At 48.1% G+C, this 18,789-nt stretch overlaps 1 protein-coding gene across 9 annotated transcripts in view; it reads right to left on the reverse strand.

Moving 5' to 3' along the window:
- LOC132381426 (homeobox protein Meis1-like) overlaps positions 1–18,789 on the reverse strand; it is a 425,677-nt gene that overhangs the window by 7,194 nt on the left and 399,694 nt on the right. For 6 of the 9 annotated variants that reach the window (XM_059950824.1, XM_059950828.1, XM_059950827.1 and 3 more), the window contains 2 exons: positions 15,457–15,515; positions 11,545–11,634 (listed from right to left, as the gene is read on the reverse strand). In XM_059950824.1, the coding sequence (XP_059806807.1) occupies positions 11,545–11,634; positions 15,457–15,515 (149 nt within the window). Of the gene's footprint in view, positions 1–11,167; positions 11,265–11,544; positions 11,635–15,456; positions 15,516–18,789 lie in introns of all 9 variants that reach the window. The other 3 variants (XM_059950830.1, XM_059950829.1, XM_059950823.1) reach the window with 3 other exon arrangements.

Raw genomic sequence — 18,789 nt, forward strand, 5'->3', positions numbered from 1 at the left:
GCCTGAAGACACACACAGCAATTCAGGAACAGCTTCTTCCCCTCTGCCATCAGGAAGGAGGTACAGGAGCCTGAAGGCACACACTCAGCGATTCAGGAACAGCTTCTTCCCCTCTGCCATCAGGAAGGAGGTACAGGAGCCTAAAGGCACACACTCAGCGATTCAGGAACAGCTTCTTCCCCTCTGCCATCAGGAAGGAGGTACAGGAGCCTGAAGGCACACACTCAGCGATTCAGGAACAGCTTCTTCCCCTCTGCCATCAGGAAGGAGGTACAGAAGCCTGAAGGCACACACTCAGCGATTCAGGAACAGCTTCTTCCCCTCTGCCATCAGGAAGGAGGTACAGGAGCCTAAAGGCACACACTCAGCGATTCAGGAACAGCTTCTTCCCCTCTGCCATCTCATTTTAGAACAGACATTGAACCCATGAACACTACCTCACTATTTTTTTATTTCAATGTTTCCACTGCTTATTTAACTATTTAATATATGAACTTGCTGTAATTTATGTCTTTTTCTATTATTTTTTTCACAACATATGCCTGTGACATTAAATCTGATTCTGAAAATGGAGGAGTAGTTCTTGGGGGTCCTCTCCCTACTCTGCAGTGCCTCCCCTGGGTCTCTGGGAGCAGGTGATAGGTATTCCCAGTGTGTGTGTGTGTGTGTGCACCTTTAACTCCTGATGGAGTCGTCGGGGCGCCGTCATGACAAGCTTTTTGCACCGATCTTTTTGGAGATTGTTCATCGTACGGCATGTCTTGGGCATCTGAAACCTCGGCGGAGCACATCCCTCTCCGGGTTTTTGGAGCCGGCTGGATTCGAACTCGGGAACCTTCACTCCGAAGTCCGGCACTGATGTCACTATACCACCAGCCGGCCTATTCCCCAGTGTAGGACCCTGCATATTGATGGCCAGCAATTTGCCTATTCAACTCAACCACTGAGTTATAGTTTGTTTGCCCGGGACAGGAGCGGGAGATGTAAATTTACCAGGCAATTTGGTCCAATTTTTCAGTCCCAATTTTCCCCCGCTTGACAACTGTCTGCCTAATGTTGCCACTTTTCCCATCTCTTGCCCGTAGCTCTCCCGCTCATCACCGCGGCTTCAGCCCTTCCTGCCCCCACTTGATTCCCTTACCAATCCCTCTGCTTTGCCCCTGACTTCTCCTCCCCCGAGACAACCACCATGTCAATGTACTTCCAAACTGGGTGTTTGCCCCTCAAGGCTGCCATCTCCCCTTGGCATGTCCCAATTGTGAGGGTTTGTGCACCCCTCATCTCTCCTCCCACTCACGCACATTTCCTAGCAACCCCTCAAGAAAAAGAATGGGGCTGATCTGATCGCCAGGGCAGACTTTGCTCACCCCATCTGCAGCACATCCTCCTGCATCACTCACAGCTCATCCCTGATTAACCTTAAAATGAACCTTCTGATCCTCTCCCGGGCCTTCCTTTATTTGGAGAATTCATTCACAGTTTCACTTTTGGTTGAAGACATCCAGGTCATCTTCAAGGAGCGGTGCCTCAAAGAGACGGCAACCTTCATCAAGGAGCCCATCACCCAGGACATGCCCTCTTCTCGTTGCTACCATCAGGGAGGAGGTATAGGAGCCTGAAGACACACACTCAACGATTCAGGAACAGCTTCTTACCTTCTGCCATCTGATTTATGAATGGCCATTGAACACATGAACACTACCTCTCTACTTTTTAAAATCTCTTTATGAACTACCTATTTAATATAACTTTTTAAATATATATATTTGTTAGTGCAATTTGAAACTTTTATTATTATGCATTACAATGTACTACAGCCACATAACAAGAAATTTTGCGATGCATGACAATATTAAACGTGATTCTGATTCTGAATGAAAAAGTTCACTTAGCTGCCCCAAGTTATGCCAAGATTACAGTTGCCCCCAAGTCTAGTCCCTTCTGCCCCAGCTCAACCAAGAGATTATCAGTAGATATAAGGGTGAGAAGACGCTATCGGATGCGGAAGGGAGAATTACGGCAACGTATACAATGTGCTGGAGGGACTCAGCAAGTCAAGCAGTAACTATCGAGGAAAATAAACAGGGAACTGAGAGGCGAGGTGGAGATACATCTCTACCAAAGGAGGTGTAAGGCACGCCTTCCCTCTGCTAGCTTGCAGGTCACCCTTGGGCAAGGTGTAGCACCTGCTTAGCCCTCTGATTATGGTCACATGAAGCCATGTGAGTCATGATGGGACTGTCGTACGAGCAGCCGGTGCAGATCACAAATCCTGGTTATGTGACCACTGACGCCAGGCAGACAATATCTGAAGAGTATTGATAATGGCTGTGGGTTGCTGGGGGAGCGGGTCAGTCAACTTGTAAAGCGACTGCCTAAAAGAAGGCAATGGCAAACCACTTCTACAGAAAAAAATTTACCAAAGCAGTCATGGTCATGAAAAGACCATGATTGCCCACGTCATATGACATGGCACAATGATGATGTCATACAACATGGCACTTGATGATGATGATAAAACAGTCAATGTTTCAGGCCTGCACCCTGCGACTGATCATTTCTCTCCACCGATCTGCCAAGTGCCTCCAGCTTCTTGTGTGTGTGCTTTGCTGAAGATTTCCAGCATCTGCAGATTCTCTTGTGTCTCTGAAGGACAGACTAGTCTGTGCTTATCTCCTAGGCAGCTCTAAGCAGCAGCTGGCAGTCCCAGCATTTGCTTCAGCTACTCCCGCTTAATTGTCCAGGTTAGAATGTAAAGGCCTGTTCCAGATACCCCACTGACAATTCCCGCCCCCACAATCTCCTTGCTAATTGGGCTGTGGGACTTGGTTATCCTGGTCGATTGCAGCTTGTCCGCCGCCTAACGCGTGTATCTGACGCTAAAAAAAAAAATTGCCTCTATTCCGTCAGAATTCGATTCTTTTGGAACTCAAATGCAGGAACTCGCATTCGTCCAGGCCCGGAGTACAATGCCAGCACTGGGTTCAGGTGCTGTGACCCATGGCGGATCCCAGATGTTAATGAGTGCATTTGCATACCTGCCCTGTCAATTCAATTGGACACACTGCGATTGACTGAGTACTTAAACAGCCCTCTATCAATTAGCCCAGGCAAAGGCGGTCTGGCCTTGTGTGTGTGCCTAATGCTTGGCGTCCCTACCATTGATTTGCTAATTTCCTTCAGCTCATTGGCCCAACGACTCCGTCTGGGTCAGGGCACTTCTCTCCCTTTCGAAACTTCCTTTACAACAAAAAAAGGTGCTTTCCATTTATAGCACACTAATTTCTGGCCGATCCCCGAGATGTCCCGGGACCTTGTTTCCCAAGTCTGGGTGAACATTGTCCCGGAGACGTTACTGTAAAGTAGTTTGCCTTCTAAAGTGCCTTACCCACCTACCACCAGTGGAAAAGACCTGCATTTCATTAGTGCTCTCGTGTTTCTTTTGGGACATCGTGAAATGCTTTGTAGGCCTAAAATCCTTCTGAAGGGTGGTCACCCTTATACTGTGGAGAACCTGGCAGACAATTTGAGCATGGCAGGATCCCACTAATAGACGTGCAACAGTGACCAGAGATTTAGTTTTACTACTGTTGATAAATGTCGGGCAGGACTCCAGTCAAAACCCTAGCAGTGTTTGGTCTGGAGGGTATAGACACCTTGGTACAGCCGTGGCGGCCATTGCTGAAGCAGACTTTGCGCCAGGTTGAAACTTTGGGCCAGAATGAAATTTTAGGCCGGATTGAAGCAGTAGGGCCCAGGCCCAGGCCCGAGGGTGAACCGCTGTTTGGCCGATTTATGCGCCGAGCCAGATTAAAAAAGATTAAGGCATCGAGGCCGAGGGTGAAGGACAAAATGGTGTTCAGCTCAGTTCTCCCTGAGACCTTGCTCGTCTCGACTCTGAACTGATTCTGCAGCCGTCGGTCCTCGCCGAAGTGCTGGACTGTCTCCATGGCTACAGACTCACTTTCAGCGACACTGCGGTTCATATTCTGCCTGTTATTTGTCTACCCTTTCACTGTTTGCACCATTTGTTCTTTTTTTCACTTGATGGTCTTCAAGAACTCTATTGAAATTTTTGTTTTGTGGCTGCCTGGAAGAAGATGACCCTCGTGGCTGGACTTTGAACTTGGAACTTTACACCACGTGGTCGAGGAATCTTTAACCAGGGAGGAGGGAATGTGGTCTCATAAAAGATGGGGGAAACTCCCATGCACTGAGGTGAGAAGATATCTTTTCATTTAGTCGTGGGGGCAAGGGTTTTTGGTGTGTGCTGGGGGAAATGAATCTATAGAATTGTGCCTGCAAACACTCAGTCATTCCAGATCAAAGGTCGGTAGGTTGCTGGATGCCAATGGAATCAAGGAATATGGGGACAGAGCAGGGAAAAGCAACTGAGAGAGAAGATCAGGATGAATGGAGGAACTATATCCGGGGCGTCAATGGTCAGCACCGGCTCTTAAATGTTTTTACGTTTGCCTGGGCTTCTCCAAGTCTTGTCACTTTGTTGCTTTGGAGAGACTGGTGAGTTCCTGAGTTCCCGAGAGTGATACCCTCTGGAGCCCTGCTCCTGGCAGCTCAACGCATGCCGGTAAGGTCAAGGAGGAGGTCCCAGATAAAGAGCCATCCAACCAAGGCCTCCACAGTGGAGCCGGTGGACGATGGTAACGCACGTCGCAACAGCGTTGAAAGCGGAGGAAGGCTGCAGCAGTGAATCTCGGACCACGACTCTGATCCGTCAAGCTCCGTGCGGAGACAGATGGCTCATCAGCCTCCCCAGAGTTCTTACATATAACATATAACATATAACCATATAACAATTACGGCACGGAAACAGGCCATCTCGGCCCTTCCAGTCTGTGCCGAACGCTTACTCTCGCCTAGTCCCACCGACCTGCACTCAGCCCATAACCCTCCCTTCCTTTCCTGTCCATATACCTATCAAATTTTTTAAATTTCAAAATCAAACCTGCCTCTACCACTTCTGCTGGAAGCTTGTTCCATACAGCTACCACTCTCTGAGTAAAGAAGTTCCCCCTTGTGTTACCCCTAAACTTTTGCCCCCTTACTCTCAACTCATGTCCTCTTGTTTGGATCTCCCCTACTCTCAATGGAAAAAGCCTATCCATGTCAACTCTATCTATTCCCCTCATAATTTTAAATACCTCTATCAAGTCCCCCCTCAACCTTCTACGCTCAAAAGAATAAAGACCTAACTTGTTCAACCTTTCCCTGTAACTTAGGTGCTGAAACCCAGGTAAAATTCTAGTAAATCTCCTCTGTACGCTCTCTATTTTGTTGACATCTTTCCTATAATTCGGTGACCAGAACTGTACACAATACTCCAAATTTGGCCTCACCAATGCCTTGTACAATTTCTTCAGGAGCTTCCCCAGCTGATAGTGAGTTGCAGTTGTGCGTTGCCCAGGTGTTTGTGGAAGTAGAAGGGTGGGTTAGTGAGCTTGCTGATGACACAAAAGTGGACAGTCTGGAGGGTTGTCAGAGGTTACAGCGGGACATCGATAGGATGCAGAAGTGGCAGATGGACTTCAATCCAGATAAGTGTGAATTGGTTCATTTTGGTAGGTCAAATTTGAAGACAGAATATAATATTAATGCTAAGGCTCTTGGCAGAGTGGAGGATCAGCACGATCCTAGTGTCCATAGGACACTCAAAGTTGCTGTGCAGATTGACAGTGTTGTTAAGAAGGTGTATGGTGTGATGGCCTTCATTAACCCTGGGATTGCGTTCAAGTTTCGTGAGGTAATGCTAAAGCTATTTAAGACCTTAGTTAGATCCCACTGGGAGCACTGTGTTCAGTTCTGGTCACCTCATTACGGGAAGGATGAGGATACTATAGAGAGAGTGCAGAGGAGATTGACAAGGATGTTGCCTGGATGTGGGAAGCATGCCTTATGCGAATAGGTTGAGTGAACTCGGCCTTTTTTCCTTGGAGCAACGGAGGATGAGAGGTGTATAAGATGATGCTTTTCTCCCAGGGTTGAAATAGCTAATATGAAGGGGCACAATAGACAATAGACAATAGGTGCAGAAGTAGACCATTTGGCCCTTCGAGCCTGCACCACCATTTTGAGATCATGGCTGATCAACTACTATCAGTACGCAGTTCCTGCCTTGTCCCCATATCCATAAGGTACCTATCTAGCTCTTTCTTGAAAGCATCCAGAGAATTGGCCTCCACTACCTTCCGAGGCAGTGCATTCCAGACCCCCACAACTCTCTGGGAGAAGAAGTTTTTCCTTAACTCTGTCCTAAATGACCTACCCCTTATTCTCAAACCATGCCCTCTGGTACTGGACTCTCCCAGCATCTGGAACATATTTTCTGCCTCTATCTTGTCCAATCCCTTAATAATCTTATATGTTTCAATCAGATCCCCTCTCAATCTCCCTAATTCCAGCGTGTACAAGCCCAGTCTCTCTAACCTCTCTGCGTAAGACAGTCCAGACATCCCAGGAATTAACCTCGTGAATCTACGCTGCACTTCCTCTACAGCCAGGATGTCCTTCCTTAACCCTGGAGACCAAAACTGTACACAATACTCCAGGTGTGGTCTCACCAGGTCTCTGTACAAATGCAAGAGGATTTCCTTGCTCTTGTACTCAATTCCCTTTGTAATAAAGGCCAACATTCCATTAGCCTTCTTCACTGCCTGCTGCACTTGCTCATTCACCTTCAGTGACTGATGATCAAGGACTCCGCGATCTCTTTGTATTTCTCCCTTACCCAACTCTACACCATTCAGATAATAATCTGCCTTCCTGCTCTTACTCTCAAAGTGGATAACCTCACACTTATTCACATTAAACGTCATCTGCCAAGTATCTGCCCTCTCACCCAGCCTATCCAAGTCACCCTGAATTCTCCTAACATTCTCATCACATGTCACACTGCCACCCAGCTTAGTATCATCAGCAAATTTTAAGGTGCTTGGAAGTAGGTACAGAGGGACGTCAGGGGTAAACTTTTCACACAGAGGGTGGTGGGTGTGTGGAATGCACTGCCAGTGACAGTGGTAGGGGCAGACACAGTAGGGTAGTTTACGAGACCCTTAGATAGGGACATGGAGCTCAGAAAAATAGAGGTGAGAAACTCTAGGCAGTTTCTAGAGTGGGTTACATGGTCGGCACAACATCGTGGGCCGAAGGGCCTGTAATGTGCTGTAGATTTCTGTGTTCTATGATTGAGGGAATCCACTCTAACATCCCGGATTACGGCCTGTGGTGACCCCAGACTGACATCTACAGTTACCTGAAGACCCACTGATAGACACCCCTCAGAAGACACCACTCAGCTCGAGTGATTGCTGTGCTACGTCTGCCTGTGATGTAACAAGGACGTCAAGGGCAACCGAGCACACAAGTTTTGTCGATGCACTACAGAAAGCATCCTATCGGCCGGTGTGAGAACTGCTCTGCCTCTGACCCCAAGAAACTGTGGTGAGTTGTGGATACCGTTCAGCACATCACGGAAACTCGCCTCTCCTTCGTGAACTCAGGCTAAACTTCTCACTGCCTCAGGAAAGCGGCTACCCTGGCCACAATGGACATTCTCTCTTCCACCCCATCCCACTGGAGAGAAGATGCAGAGAAGCACATACCTCCAGGATCAAAGACAGCTTTAGTACTGCTGTTATAAGACAATTGAACAGTCTCATAATTGAAAAAGGTGGCATCCATCATTAAGAACACAGGGCATGCCAGGTTCTCACTGTTACCATCAGGGAGGAGGTACAGAAGCCTGAAGGCAAACACTCAGTAATTCAGGAACAGCTTCTTCCCCTCTGCCATCAGATCTCTGAATGGGCATTGAACCCAAGAATGCTACCTCACTATTTTTTTTATTTCTGTTAATTTGCATTACATTTAATTATTTTATATATGTACTGAAATTCAGAGTTTTTTTTCTATATTATCACGCATTGCATTGTGCTGCTGCAGCAAAGTTAACAAATTTCACGACACATGCCGATGATGTTAAATCTGATTTTGATTCTTCTCCTAAGGTAAGACGGACCCTTGACCTCACAATCTGCCTTGTTTTGGACTTTCACCTTATGGTCTGCCTGCACTTCCTCGGAAACTGTGACACTCTATTCTGCACGCGGTTATTGTTTCCACTCATACCACCTCAGCACACCGTTGAAAACCAAGACATTCACTCCATCTCGGTACAAGTGACGATACTAAAAACAAGTTCGCTGATTTAGATGAACCCTGACGTCACGTGTCTCTGGAGGCACAATGAACTTTGTCCATGGTCCTTCGTTGCTGAGGCTCAGGGAAAAGTGTCAGAAGGGTTACGGCTATTTGCAGTAACAGGAGAGCTCGGACACACGTTATCTAACAATTTATTATTCTGCTTCAAAGGTGAGATTGTGTCAGGCTTGTCAATTTAAGACAACAAAATCTTACAGGTCTGTGAACACTGGCCGCTTAGTTGCATCCATTCAAAATTCAAAGTTCAAATAAATTTTATTATTATACACACACAACCCTGAGATTCAAGTTCCTGCGGGCATATTCAGCAAATCTATAGAATAGTGGCTATTCCAGGATCAGTGAAAGATCAACCAGAGAACAACAAACTGTGCAAATGCAAATATAAATAAAAAGCAATAAATAACAAGAATGTGAGAAAATGAGATAACGGGTCTTAACAGTGAGATCACTGGTTGTGGGAACATCTCAATGGATGGGGTAAGTGAGTGTGGCTTTTGTTCTTTTGTTCAAGAGCCTGATGGTTGAGGAGTAGTAACTGTTCTGGAACCTGGTGGTGTGACTCGACTCATGAGACTCTTGTACCTTCTACCTGATGGCAGCAGTGAGAAAGGAGCACGGCCTGGGTGGTGAGGATCTCTGATGATGGGTGCTGCTTTCCTATGACAGTGTTTCATGTAGACATGCTCAATCATTGGGAGGGCTTTACCCATGATGGACCGGGCTGAATCCATTACCTTTCGTCGGAGTTTCCGTTCAAAGGCATTGGTGTTTCTGGGTAGGGAAGTTTGGTTTTCCAGTGTTTTTGGAATCTGGAAAGCTCCCTATGTTCTCAGAAGTTGTATCTTGAGAGATGAAGGAGGCAGACAAGTCAGAGGGGTGGAAAAAGGAAGAGATAACTTAGAAAATTCAAAGAGCTTCTCAGAATTTCACAACTGAATCTTTTTTAGTGGAGTAAACCGTGAAAATAACCACTATCTAGAAATTAATTTCTCAGTTAATTTTCATGATCTGGGTGTCACTGGCAAGGAGAGCTTCTAATTGCTATTCATTCTAATGTGTGTTTATTGAGTATGCCAGCAAGAAAATGGATCTCAGGGTTGTGCATGGTGACATACATGTACTTTGGTTGTAAAATTTACTTTGAACTCTGATCTTTGAGCTGTCTTTGAACTACTTTCATCCCTCCAGTGAAGGTGTTTCCATACTCCTGTTGTGGAGGGGGTTCCAGAATTTAGACCTGGTTATGATAAAGGACTGGCAATTATATATCCAAGTTAGGTGTGTAACTTGGATGGGATCATGCAACTGGCAGTACTCCCTTTCCCCTGCCGACCCTGACCTTCTTGCTAGTAGAGGCCAGGGATTTGAGAGCCTGTTGTTGACTTGGAGGCCAAGTCATTGGGTATACTGAAAGCAGAAGTTGATAGGTTCTCGATTAGTAAGGGCATCAAGAGTTACGGGGAGTATGCAGGAGAATGGGGTTGAGAGGGATAATAATTTGGCCGTGATTGAATGGTGGAGCAGCCCCGATGGGCTGAATGGCCTAATTCTTCTCTGCAGTGATCGGGCAACAGTGCTGGAGTGAATGAGCATTCGAACGGACTGCTTTGTCTTGCATGTGCTGCGCTCCTTGGGAGTTGCCGGCGCTTCGCGCAAGTGGAGAGTTGTCTGTGCCAGTCCTGCCTTGTTCCTGGACTCCCGTCCCTGCCCCTGTCCCTCAGCTTCCAGTTCCCAACCCAACCCAATCCTGCAACCATGTGGGTCAAAGGACTTCATCGCCTCTCCTCACCCTCCTCTGCCATCACCTCCTGCTCTTCCAAGCCTCTCAGTTTGGTCTCCAGCCCGCAGCAGACTTAAGTTTATGTCGAGATAACTGAGAGAGTGGTAGATTGGTAGAGTGGTCATTGGTAGATGGGTAGATATGAAGTGACAGACAGATTTTCAGATTGATAGAGAGATAGAATAAATGAGTGATAGCGATTACAGCCTCAGAGCAGAGGGGCGTCCTTTTGGAACAGAGATGAGGAGGAATTTCTTTAGCCAGGGAGTGGGGAATTCATTTTGCACAGGCAGCTGTGGAGGTCAAGTCTTTACAAATGTTTAAGGCAGAGGTTGATGGATTTTTGATTAGTCAGGGTATGAAGGGATATGGGGAGAAGGCAGGAGGTTGGGGCTGAGAGGGAAAAGGAATCAGTCATGGTGAAATGGTGGAGTAGACTCGATGGGTCAAATGGCCTAATTCTGCCCCTATGGTCTAATGGCGATTAAAGACCAAGGGGATGCTAGAGTAATGGATACATTGGTAGATTGAAAGAGAGAATGATAGACCTAGGACAAACTTGGAGAAATCAAAGCTCAACGCTGAACACCAAGATGTCTTTGACTTGAGTCACGGTGTCAGGACACCCATTTGGCGTGGCACGGTTACCACAATGCTTTGCAGTACCAGCGTCCCAGGTTCAATTCCCACCACTGCCTGGCAGAACGTTCTCCCCGTGACCGCGTGGGTTTCCTCCCACAGTCCAAAGACGTACCGGTTGGTAGGCTGATTGGTCATTGTAAGTTGTCTAGGGTTAAGTTGGGGGTTTGCTGGGCGGTGCGGCTCAAAGGGCCACGAGGGCCTACCCCGCGTCGCCTGCCAATAACTAACTGAACTGATTTCCGCTGCCTCGCACAACGCTCGGGCCAGTGGATCAGGATCCTCTGTGCACTCGCAAGAGGCCTGCCCCCCCGCCCCCCCCCCCCCAGCCAGTGGGAAGACAGCGCGAGGAGGAGAGACGAGACAAGCACGATGGACTAGGGTACATCTAGCTGAGTGATGAGGAGGAAGACGAGAAGGACGATGATGGTGATGGACAACAAGGGCAAAGTGCCTCGGTGGATGAAGACAGAGAATACAATTACCCCCAGCGGGGACAGTACTTACTTCCCCTCTGCTTTGCGGTTGGGTAACAGTGGTGAGGACTACATGTAGTGCCACTGACCTTCCATGCCCATATTCATGCCCATTCCACCCATAGGTCCTAGAAGGAAGATAAACAATCCAAGACCATGCCAGGGTATCACTGCAGTCAGAACAAAACACCGCAAGATGAAGCAAAAGGGTTGATCCCCACCTCCCAGACGTTTGATGCGTGGAAACAGGGATGCCTTACAAGACTGTGCCGCTAGATGTTAATGGGGTGGTGAGGTGAGAGCAGGGAAAGTAATGTACAGACACGAGACCGCTTCTACCCGCGGGATGTGAGGTGAGACAGCGTGGAGAGGCGCGCTCGGGGACACGAGTGGGGGCGCGGGGCTTACCTGGAGGCCGAATGCCCATGTGTTGCTGACCATCCATCACAAACCCTCCCATCGGTTGACCGTCTGGACTGTAAGGTGCCCCCTGGCCTACTGAGGGACAAGAAGAGAATTCAGAGTTGAAGACTGGGATGTGCCTTCTGGATCACTTGCGGTCTGCGTTAACGGTCGCACACCGCAAACAAAATGGCCCGGGAACACGGGTGGGGAGACGGGGAACGTTACCAGCTAGGGAACGGCGACACCAGGGAGACAGCCTGGATTAACACCCATGCACAGTGGATGCTGAAGAAAGTCAGTGAGTCAAGAAGGTTCAAAGGGAGCACGTATAACGTAAATCTGATACTTGTCTTCTCCAGATAGTCACGAACTACAGGAAGACCATGGAGGTTGTTGAAAGAAAAGACATCAACCCTTCCCCTCCCCCCACCAAACTGGCATGAAAACGTGAAGACACAAAGTTCCCAGGCAGCATCTGTGAAGGGAAATGAACAGTTGATACTTCAGGTCAAGACCTTTCATCTACAATCAAACGACAGTAGCTCCATTGCATAGGTAACTACTTTCAACACGTGACTGGTGCATGAGATAATTTTGTACATGAAAGCAGAACCGACGGAATGAAACAGAGTGATGGATGCCAATACACTCGGCTGGGATAGTGAATACATGACATTGAGTCATCAGCTGTTACCAATCAGGTGCCCACAGACTCTTCTGTAGGATGCGGGAGACACCCAAACGAGTTCTATGCAGTGCCCTTCTCTTCCTCAAACCACTGGTACTGTTAAGATAAACCTGGGAGGAAATTGGAGGATGCCGGCCGGCGGTGTAGTGGCATCAGCACTGGACTTCGAGGCAAATGGTCCTGGGTTCGAATCCGGCCAGATCCTTGTAAGCTTTCCATCCATGCTGGGTTGAGTGTCAAGCTGACAACTTGGCCTCATAAAAAACAGTCAAGTGCTATGGAAACGGGAAAAATGACGTGGCACAGTCTGACGTGCTACAAGGCGTGAACAGGAACAACAGCTGCAACAACAAATAGATGAATCTGCGGAATACATTGGGTATAATATAAAGCGGAGGTTGACAGGTTCTTGATTAGTCGGAGTGTCAAATCTCACGGAGAGAAGGCATGAGAGTGGGCTTGAGAGGGAAAATAAATCAAGAGGACATGAGTTGAGAGTTAAGGGGCAAAAGTTTAGAGGTAACACGAGGGGGAACTTCTTTACTCAGAGAGTGGTAGCTGTGTGGAACGAGCTTCCAGTAGAAGTGGTAGAGGCAGGTTCGATATTGTCATTTAAAGTAAAATTGGATAGGTATATGGACAGGAAAGGAATGTAGGGTTATGGGCTGAGTGCAGATCGATGGGACTAGGTGAGAGTAAGTGTTCGGCATGGACTAGAAGGGCCGAGATGGCCTGTTTCTGTGCTATAATTGTTATATGGTTATATGGTTAAATCGGACAACACGGTAGCGTAGTAGTTAGCATGACGCTTTGCAGTACTGACAACCTGGGTTCAATTCCTGCCGCTGCCCATGAGGAGTTTGTACGCTCTTCCTGTGTGGGTTTCCTCCGGGTGCTCTGGTTTCCTCCCACAGTCCGAAGATGTACCGGTTGGTGGGTTAATTGGTGATCGTAAATTGTCCCAAAATTAGGCTAGGGTTAAATCGGGGATTGCTGGGCAGGGCAGCTCAAAGGGCCGAAAGGGCCTATTCTGTGCTGTATCTCAATAAATAAATCAGCTCTAATTACATAGTGAAGTCTTGATGGGTTTAATGGCCTAACTCTGCACCTGTGTCTTATGATATTATTGAATGAAATGCACAGAAAGGTGTCACAAGCAATAGGTGGGACAATGATCATACTGATGATAGGTAAGGGGTGAATGCTGGCCAGGGCAGTGGAATCTTCCTGTTGCTGTTCCTGTTCGTGACTTGTGGTGCATTGGGCAGCATATTCGCCAGTTCTGTTGCATTTGTCTGTTTTCTACAAGGCTGGGTTGCTAGCTCGATGGTCTGCCCAGCACGGATAGAAAGCATGCAAAAACTCGGCCGGATTCGAACCCAGAACCACCGCCTCAAAGTCCGGTGAGTGTGCCACTGCGCCACCGGCTGTCCGGGACTCTTCCTGTGCCTCTCTCAAAGATGATAATCCTCGTACTTCCTGTCAGTATGGCATCGAATGTGCACGGGACAATGCTTCTGAGCTCTTGGCAGTGTGCTGTGATGTCTACCCTGAACTGTTCTTGAACGTAAAGCCCTTACTCGCAAAGGAGAGGCCTGTTAATGAAAGGAAATTGTGTTTAAATGGAATTCTTTAAGTATTGTCCTATTTGATAGATCGGCTAAGTGGTGCCGCTAGATTTTACCTGAACACTAAAGGGAGCAGCCATTGTTGTGAACTTGGTCAACTGACTGTGTCAAGAGGCCTAGGCAAGGACAGCAAGGACCCAAGGGCTGGAGTCTCCGGAATCAAGACGCGATTTCGAGACTGAGACGAGAGCAGGGCTCTTGACATGATGCTAGACTAGAATCTGACAAGGCTAGACGAGAATCCAAATGAGACAGAAATCTTGAACGCACTCGCGGACTGAACCGAGGCCTCGTCCCCCTCCCCGGAGCGGATGTAAAAGGAGCTGTGAAAACGGGACCGCTGTGTGCAGGCCATCGCCTGACCCTCACTCTGCGTTACCAACTCCCTGTTTGTGGAAGCTTCCTGCGAGCAAGTGAGTGGTTGTGTTTACAGCTACAATACTTCAAAGGTTAATTGTGGCCTGAGCCGAGAGGAATGATAGGATAGCTCTATAGGAAACTTGTATTGACTTGAGCTGACGGTTGAGCACCAAACCTGAGTTCAGGTGCTCTTTAACTACCCAAATCTTGGCGCCAAAACATGGCCACCAATTAGGGGAGTGGGCCTGAATCTTTAAAGGGACCTCACCAGTGATCCATACTGTGGAAAATCAGACTGCTTAATCCTCTGAAGCTGGTGTGGTTGGGTGCATACTGAAATGCTGACTCCGGGTTCCAGCGATTGGATGTGGTTGGTACATACTTCATTGGCGACAGAGGACCACACCTTTGTCGAACCTCCCAGCATCCTCCCATGAAGAGGAGGGTGTTGGCTTTAGAGGGGCTGGGCCTTCCAGTATTGACCAGTAAGGGAGGACCTAAGTCTTCCCTGCTTACTTGTTCAATAATGTGGTGTCTCAGCCGACTGCTCTCCTGCCTCTTATCTGCGGGGTTGACCCCAGCTCGAGAAGACTGAGCCCAGGCTCCTGGCTGGTGCCCCTGCATTTTGCACAGCCTGATGGGTGAGGTATCAAGCCGAGGCCTTGTCCCCCTCCCCAAAGCGTATGTAAAAGCAGCTGTGAAAATGAGATCCCTGTGTGCAGGCCATCGCCTGACCCTCACTCTGCGTTTCTAACTCCCTGCTTGCGGAAGCTTCCTGCGAGCGAGTGAGTTGTGTTTTTGCAGCAGTTACAACACTTCAAAGGTTAATTGTGGGCTGAGCCAAAGGGGACTGCTGGGATAGCTCTATAGGAAACTTGTATTGACTTGATGGGCTGAATAGCCTACTCCTGGGTCATAATAATTTCTCAATGCACTCTGGGTATATGGTAGGTGCTCTGAAAATTCAAATCCTTTCCCTTCACTAATGAATATTAAGGATAGAGGGGAAATTACTGCTCAGATTTTGCACATTATGCCTTGGTTCATGTAACTGGGAGCCTGGAGTTCTGGGCTGGAAGTACTTAGGTTACGCAGCCATCCCAGCCCTCACGTTCCCTCCGCACCAGTGGTGAACTTGGAGTGAGCCCATCATGGTAGGCTCCTGCAGAGGTGACACCGAGAAAGTCCCACGGAGGGAGAGCGGTTCGTTCGGATTAGGAAATAAGTACAGAATCTGACCTGTTCGATTTGATTGATCGATCATGGGCTGCACAATGCGACGTCTTGCGTTAATGAACCTGAGTTGGAAGGAGACGAAGATTCGCAGCATTAGCGGATGCAGTACGTAGCAGCAGACAACACAGACGACGCGAGAGAGAGGGAACAGGTCCTGCTAACGGCCGAGTGCGGAGCTCAGCGCACGGAGGAACCGGAACACTTCTCCGCTGTGTATTCAGGGAGAGCGCCAGAGTAACGCAGCGGACAGGTCGGAGTTCAGAGTTCAATTCCAGCGCCCTCTGTCGGAAGACTGTATGTCCTTCCTGTGAGCATGAGGGCTTCCTCCGCAATCCAAAAATCCATCGGTTAATAGGTTCAAATCACGAACAAGAGAGAATCTGCAGACACTGGATATCCAGAGCAACACACACAAAATACTGGAGGGACTCAGGCAGCATCTGTGGAAAAGAGTAAACAGTTGGCGTTTCGGGCCGAGACCCTTCATTGTAAATTATCTTGTGATTGGACTAGGGTTGGGCCAGAAGGGTTTTTCCGCACTGTATCTCTAAATGAGGGGGCCCACTGACCTCTTGCTTAATAGTATTGGTCCATGGCATAATAAAGATTGGGAACACTGCTCTAAGTATATAAATCAATAACCGATGGCCCAGAGGCCTTGCATTGAGAGGCTCTGCATCACCTGCGTGACCACCTCACACCATCCGTCGCCCAGCCCCCCCGCCGGACTGAAGAGGTCAGTCTGGAACCGCAGTGGGAGCGCAGCAGCAAGCTGTCCTTGACCCTCAGAGTGGCAAAGGTCGGCACAGAGGGCATCCCTGCGAAAGATTCCACCCTCCGCAAGAGGGCGGCACGGTACCGCGGTGGTTGGCGCAGCGCTCTACAGTGCCAGCCGCCCAGGTTCAAATTCCCGCCGCCGGCTGTGAGGAGCTTGTATGTTCTCTGTCTTCCGTGACCGCGAGGGTTTCCTCCGGGTGTTCCGGTGTCCTCCCACGGTCCGAAGACCTACTGGTTGGCAGGTTAATTAGCCATTGTAAACGTCTGCCTGAATAGTTCAGGGTTAAATCAGTGGTCACTGGTTGTCTTGTAAGGGCCGTTTTCTCTGCGCACTATCTCATTAAATAAATAAATCAACGAAGGAAGGCCCTCTGCCCAACAGGGTCAATGTTTCTACAAACACAAGAAAATCTGCAGGTGCTGGAAATCCAAAGCAACAGACTCAGGTTGGAGCAGCAACACGTTACATTTCATCTGGGTAGCCTCCAACCCGATGGCATGAACATCGATTTCTCTAACTTCCGGTAATTGCTCCCCCTCCCCTTCACCATTCCCCATTCCTGTATCTCCTCTCTCACTTTATCTCCTCACCTGCCCATCACCCCCCTCTGGTGCTCTTCCCCCTTCCCTTTCTTCCATAGAACCATAGAACATTACAGCACAGAAACAGGCCTTTTGGCCCTTCTTGGCTGAGCCGAACCATTTTCTTGCCTAGTCTCACTGACCTGCACCTGGACCGTATCCCTCCATACCCCTCTCATCCATGTACCTGTCCAAGTTTTTCTTAAATGTTAAAAGTGAGCCCACATTTACCACTTCATCTGGCAGCTCATTCCACACTCCCACCACTCTCTGTGTGAAGAACCCCCCCGCCCCAATGTTCCCTTTTAACTTTTCCCCCTTCACCCTTAACCCATGTCCTCTGGTTTTTTTCTCCCCTAGCCTCAGTGGAAAAAGCCTGCTTGCATTCACTCTATCTATACCCATCATAATTTTATATATCTCTATCAAATCTCCCCTCATTCTTCTACGCTCCAGGGAATAAAGTCCTAACCTATTCAACCTTTCTCTGTAACTCAGTTTCTCAAGTCCCAGCAACATCCTTGTAAACCTTCTCTGCACTCTTTCAACCTTATTAATATCCTTTCTGTAATTTGGTGACCAAAACTGCACACAATACTCCAAATTCGGCCTAACCAATGCCTTACACAACTTCAGCATAACATTCCAACTCTTATACTCTACTTTGATTTATAAAGGCCAATGTACCAAAAGTTCTCTTTACGACCCTATCCACCTGTGATGCCACTTTTCCGTGGCCTTCTGTCCTCTACTGTCAGAATCCCCATTCTCCAGCCCTTTATCTCTTTCACCAATCAACTTCCCGGCTCCTTACTTCACCCTTCCCCCCCCCACCTCCTAGTTTCACCTATCACTGCCTGCTAGATTCTTTCCTCTCCAGCTCCACCTGGGTTCACCTATCGCCTTCCAGTAGCCCGTTTCCCCTCCTTGCATCAGTGAGCAAAGATAGAACACAGAACTCTACAGTGCAGTACGATGTTGTGCCAATCTTCTAACCTACTCTAAGATCAGTCTAACCCTTCTTTCCTACAATGTCCTCCATTTTTTCTATCATCCATGTACCTATCTATGAGTTTCTTAAATGCCCCTATTATATCTGCTTCTAGCACAAACCCTGGCAGGGCATTCTACAGAGTTACTACACCCTTACAATGGACATCCCTTCTATACTTCCCTCCAATGGGGAGATTTGGCATAGCGGTTCAGTAATCTAGAGACCTAGTTATATGCTGGAATTCGAATCCCACCATGGCAGATGGCGAATTTGAATTCAATATGAAAAGAAATCTGATTACCGTGAAACCACGTTGATCATTGTAAAAGCAGAATCAGATCCTCTAAAAGGGAAGAAACCTGCCTTCCTCACCCACAGCAATGGGGTTGACTCCGAAGAATGCTCTCTGAAATGGCAACTAGGGATGGGCAATAAATGCTGGCTTAGCTGGCGAAGGCCACATTCCATAAATGGATAAAAAAAAATTAAAAATAAAATTATGCCCCTTTGTTTGAGCCCATTTCTGCCCTGGAAAAAAAACACCTCCAGTTATCCACTTGATCTATGCCTCTGCTTATTATGTACGTCTCCATCAAGCCTCATTTACTCCAAAAAGGAAAGCCCCAGCTTGGTCAACTGTTCCTCATAAGGCACGCTCTCTAATCCAGGCAGCACCCTGGTCAACCTCCTCTGCAGCCTCTGTGCAGTGTCTATGTCCTTCCTATAATGAGTCGTCCGGAACTTAACCGTGCTGCCAACCCTGATCCAGGCTCTAATGCTGATTAGACTTTTTTAAAAATTCACCCTTTGCCACCTATCAGTACACTGCAAGCTTCAGTCTTGATGAAGTTCGTTGCACCGTGGTGTACGTGATCATTTCACCATCTTATCATCGACTCTGATGGAAACCTTCGGGCAACATGCTCTCTTTCCTTCACTTGTGACTCCTGGACCGGTCCGGGTAGATCAGCACTGCCATTAGT

Source organism: Hypanus sabinus, chromosome 26 (genome assembly GCF_030144855.1).
Source record: "Hypanus sabinus isolate sHypSab1 chromosome 26, sHypSab1.hap1, whole genome shotgun sequence".
Classification (NCBI taxonomy): Eukaryota; Metazoa; Chordata; class Chondrichthyes; order Myliobatiformes; family Dasyatidae; genus Hypanus; species Hypanus sabinus.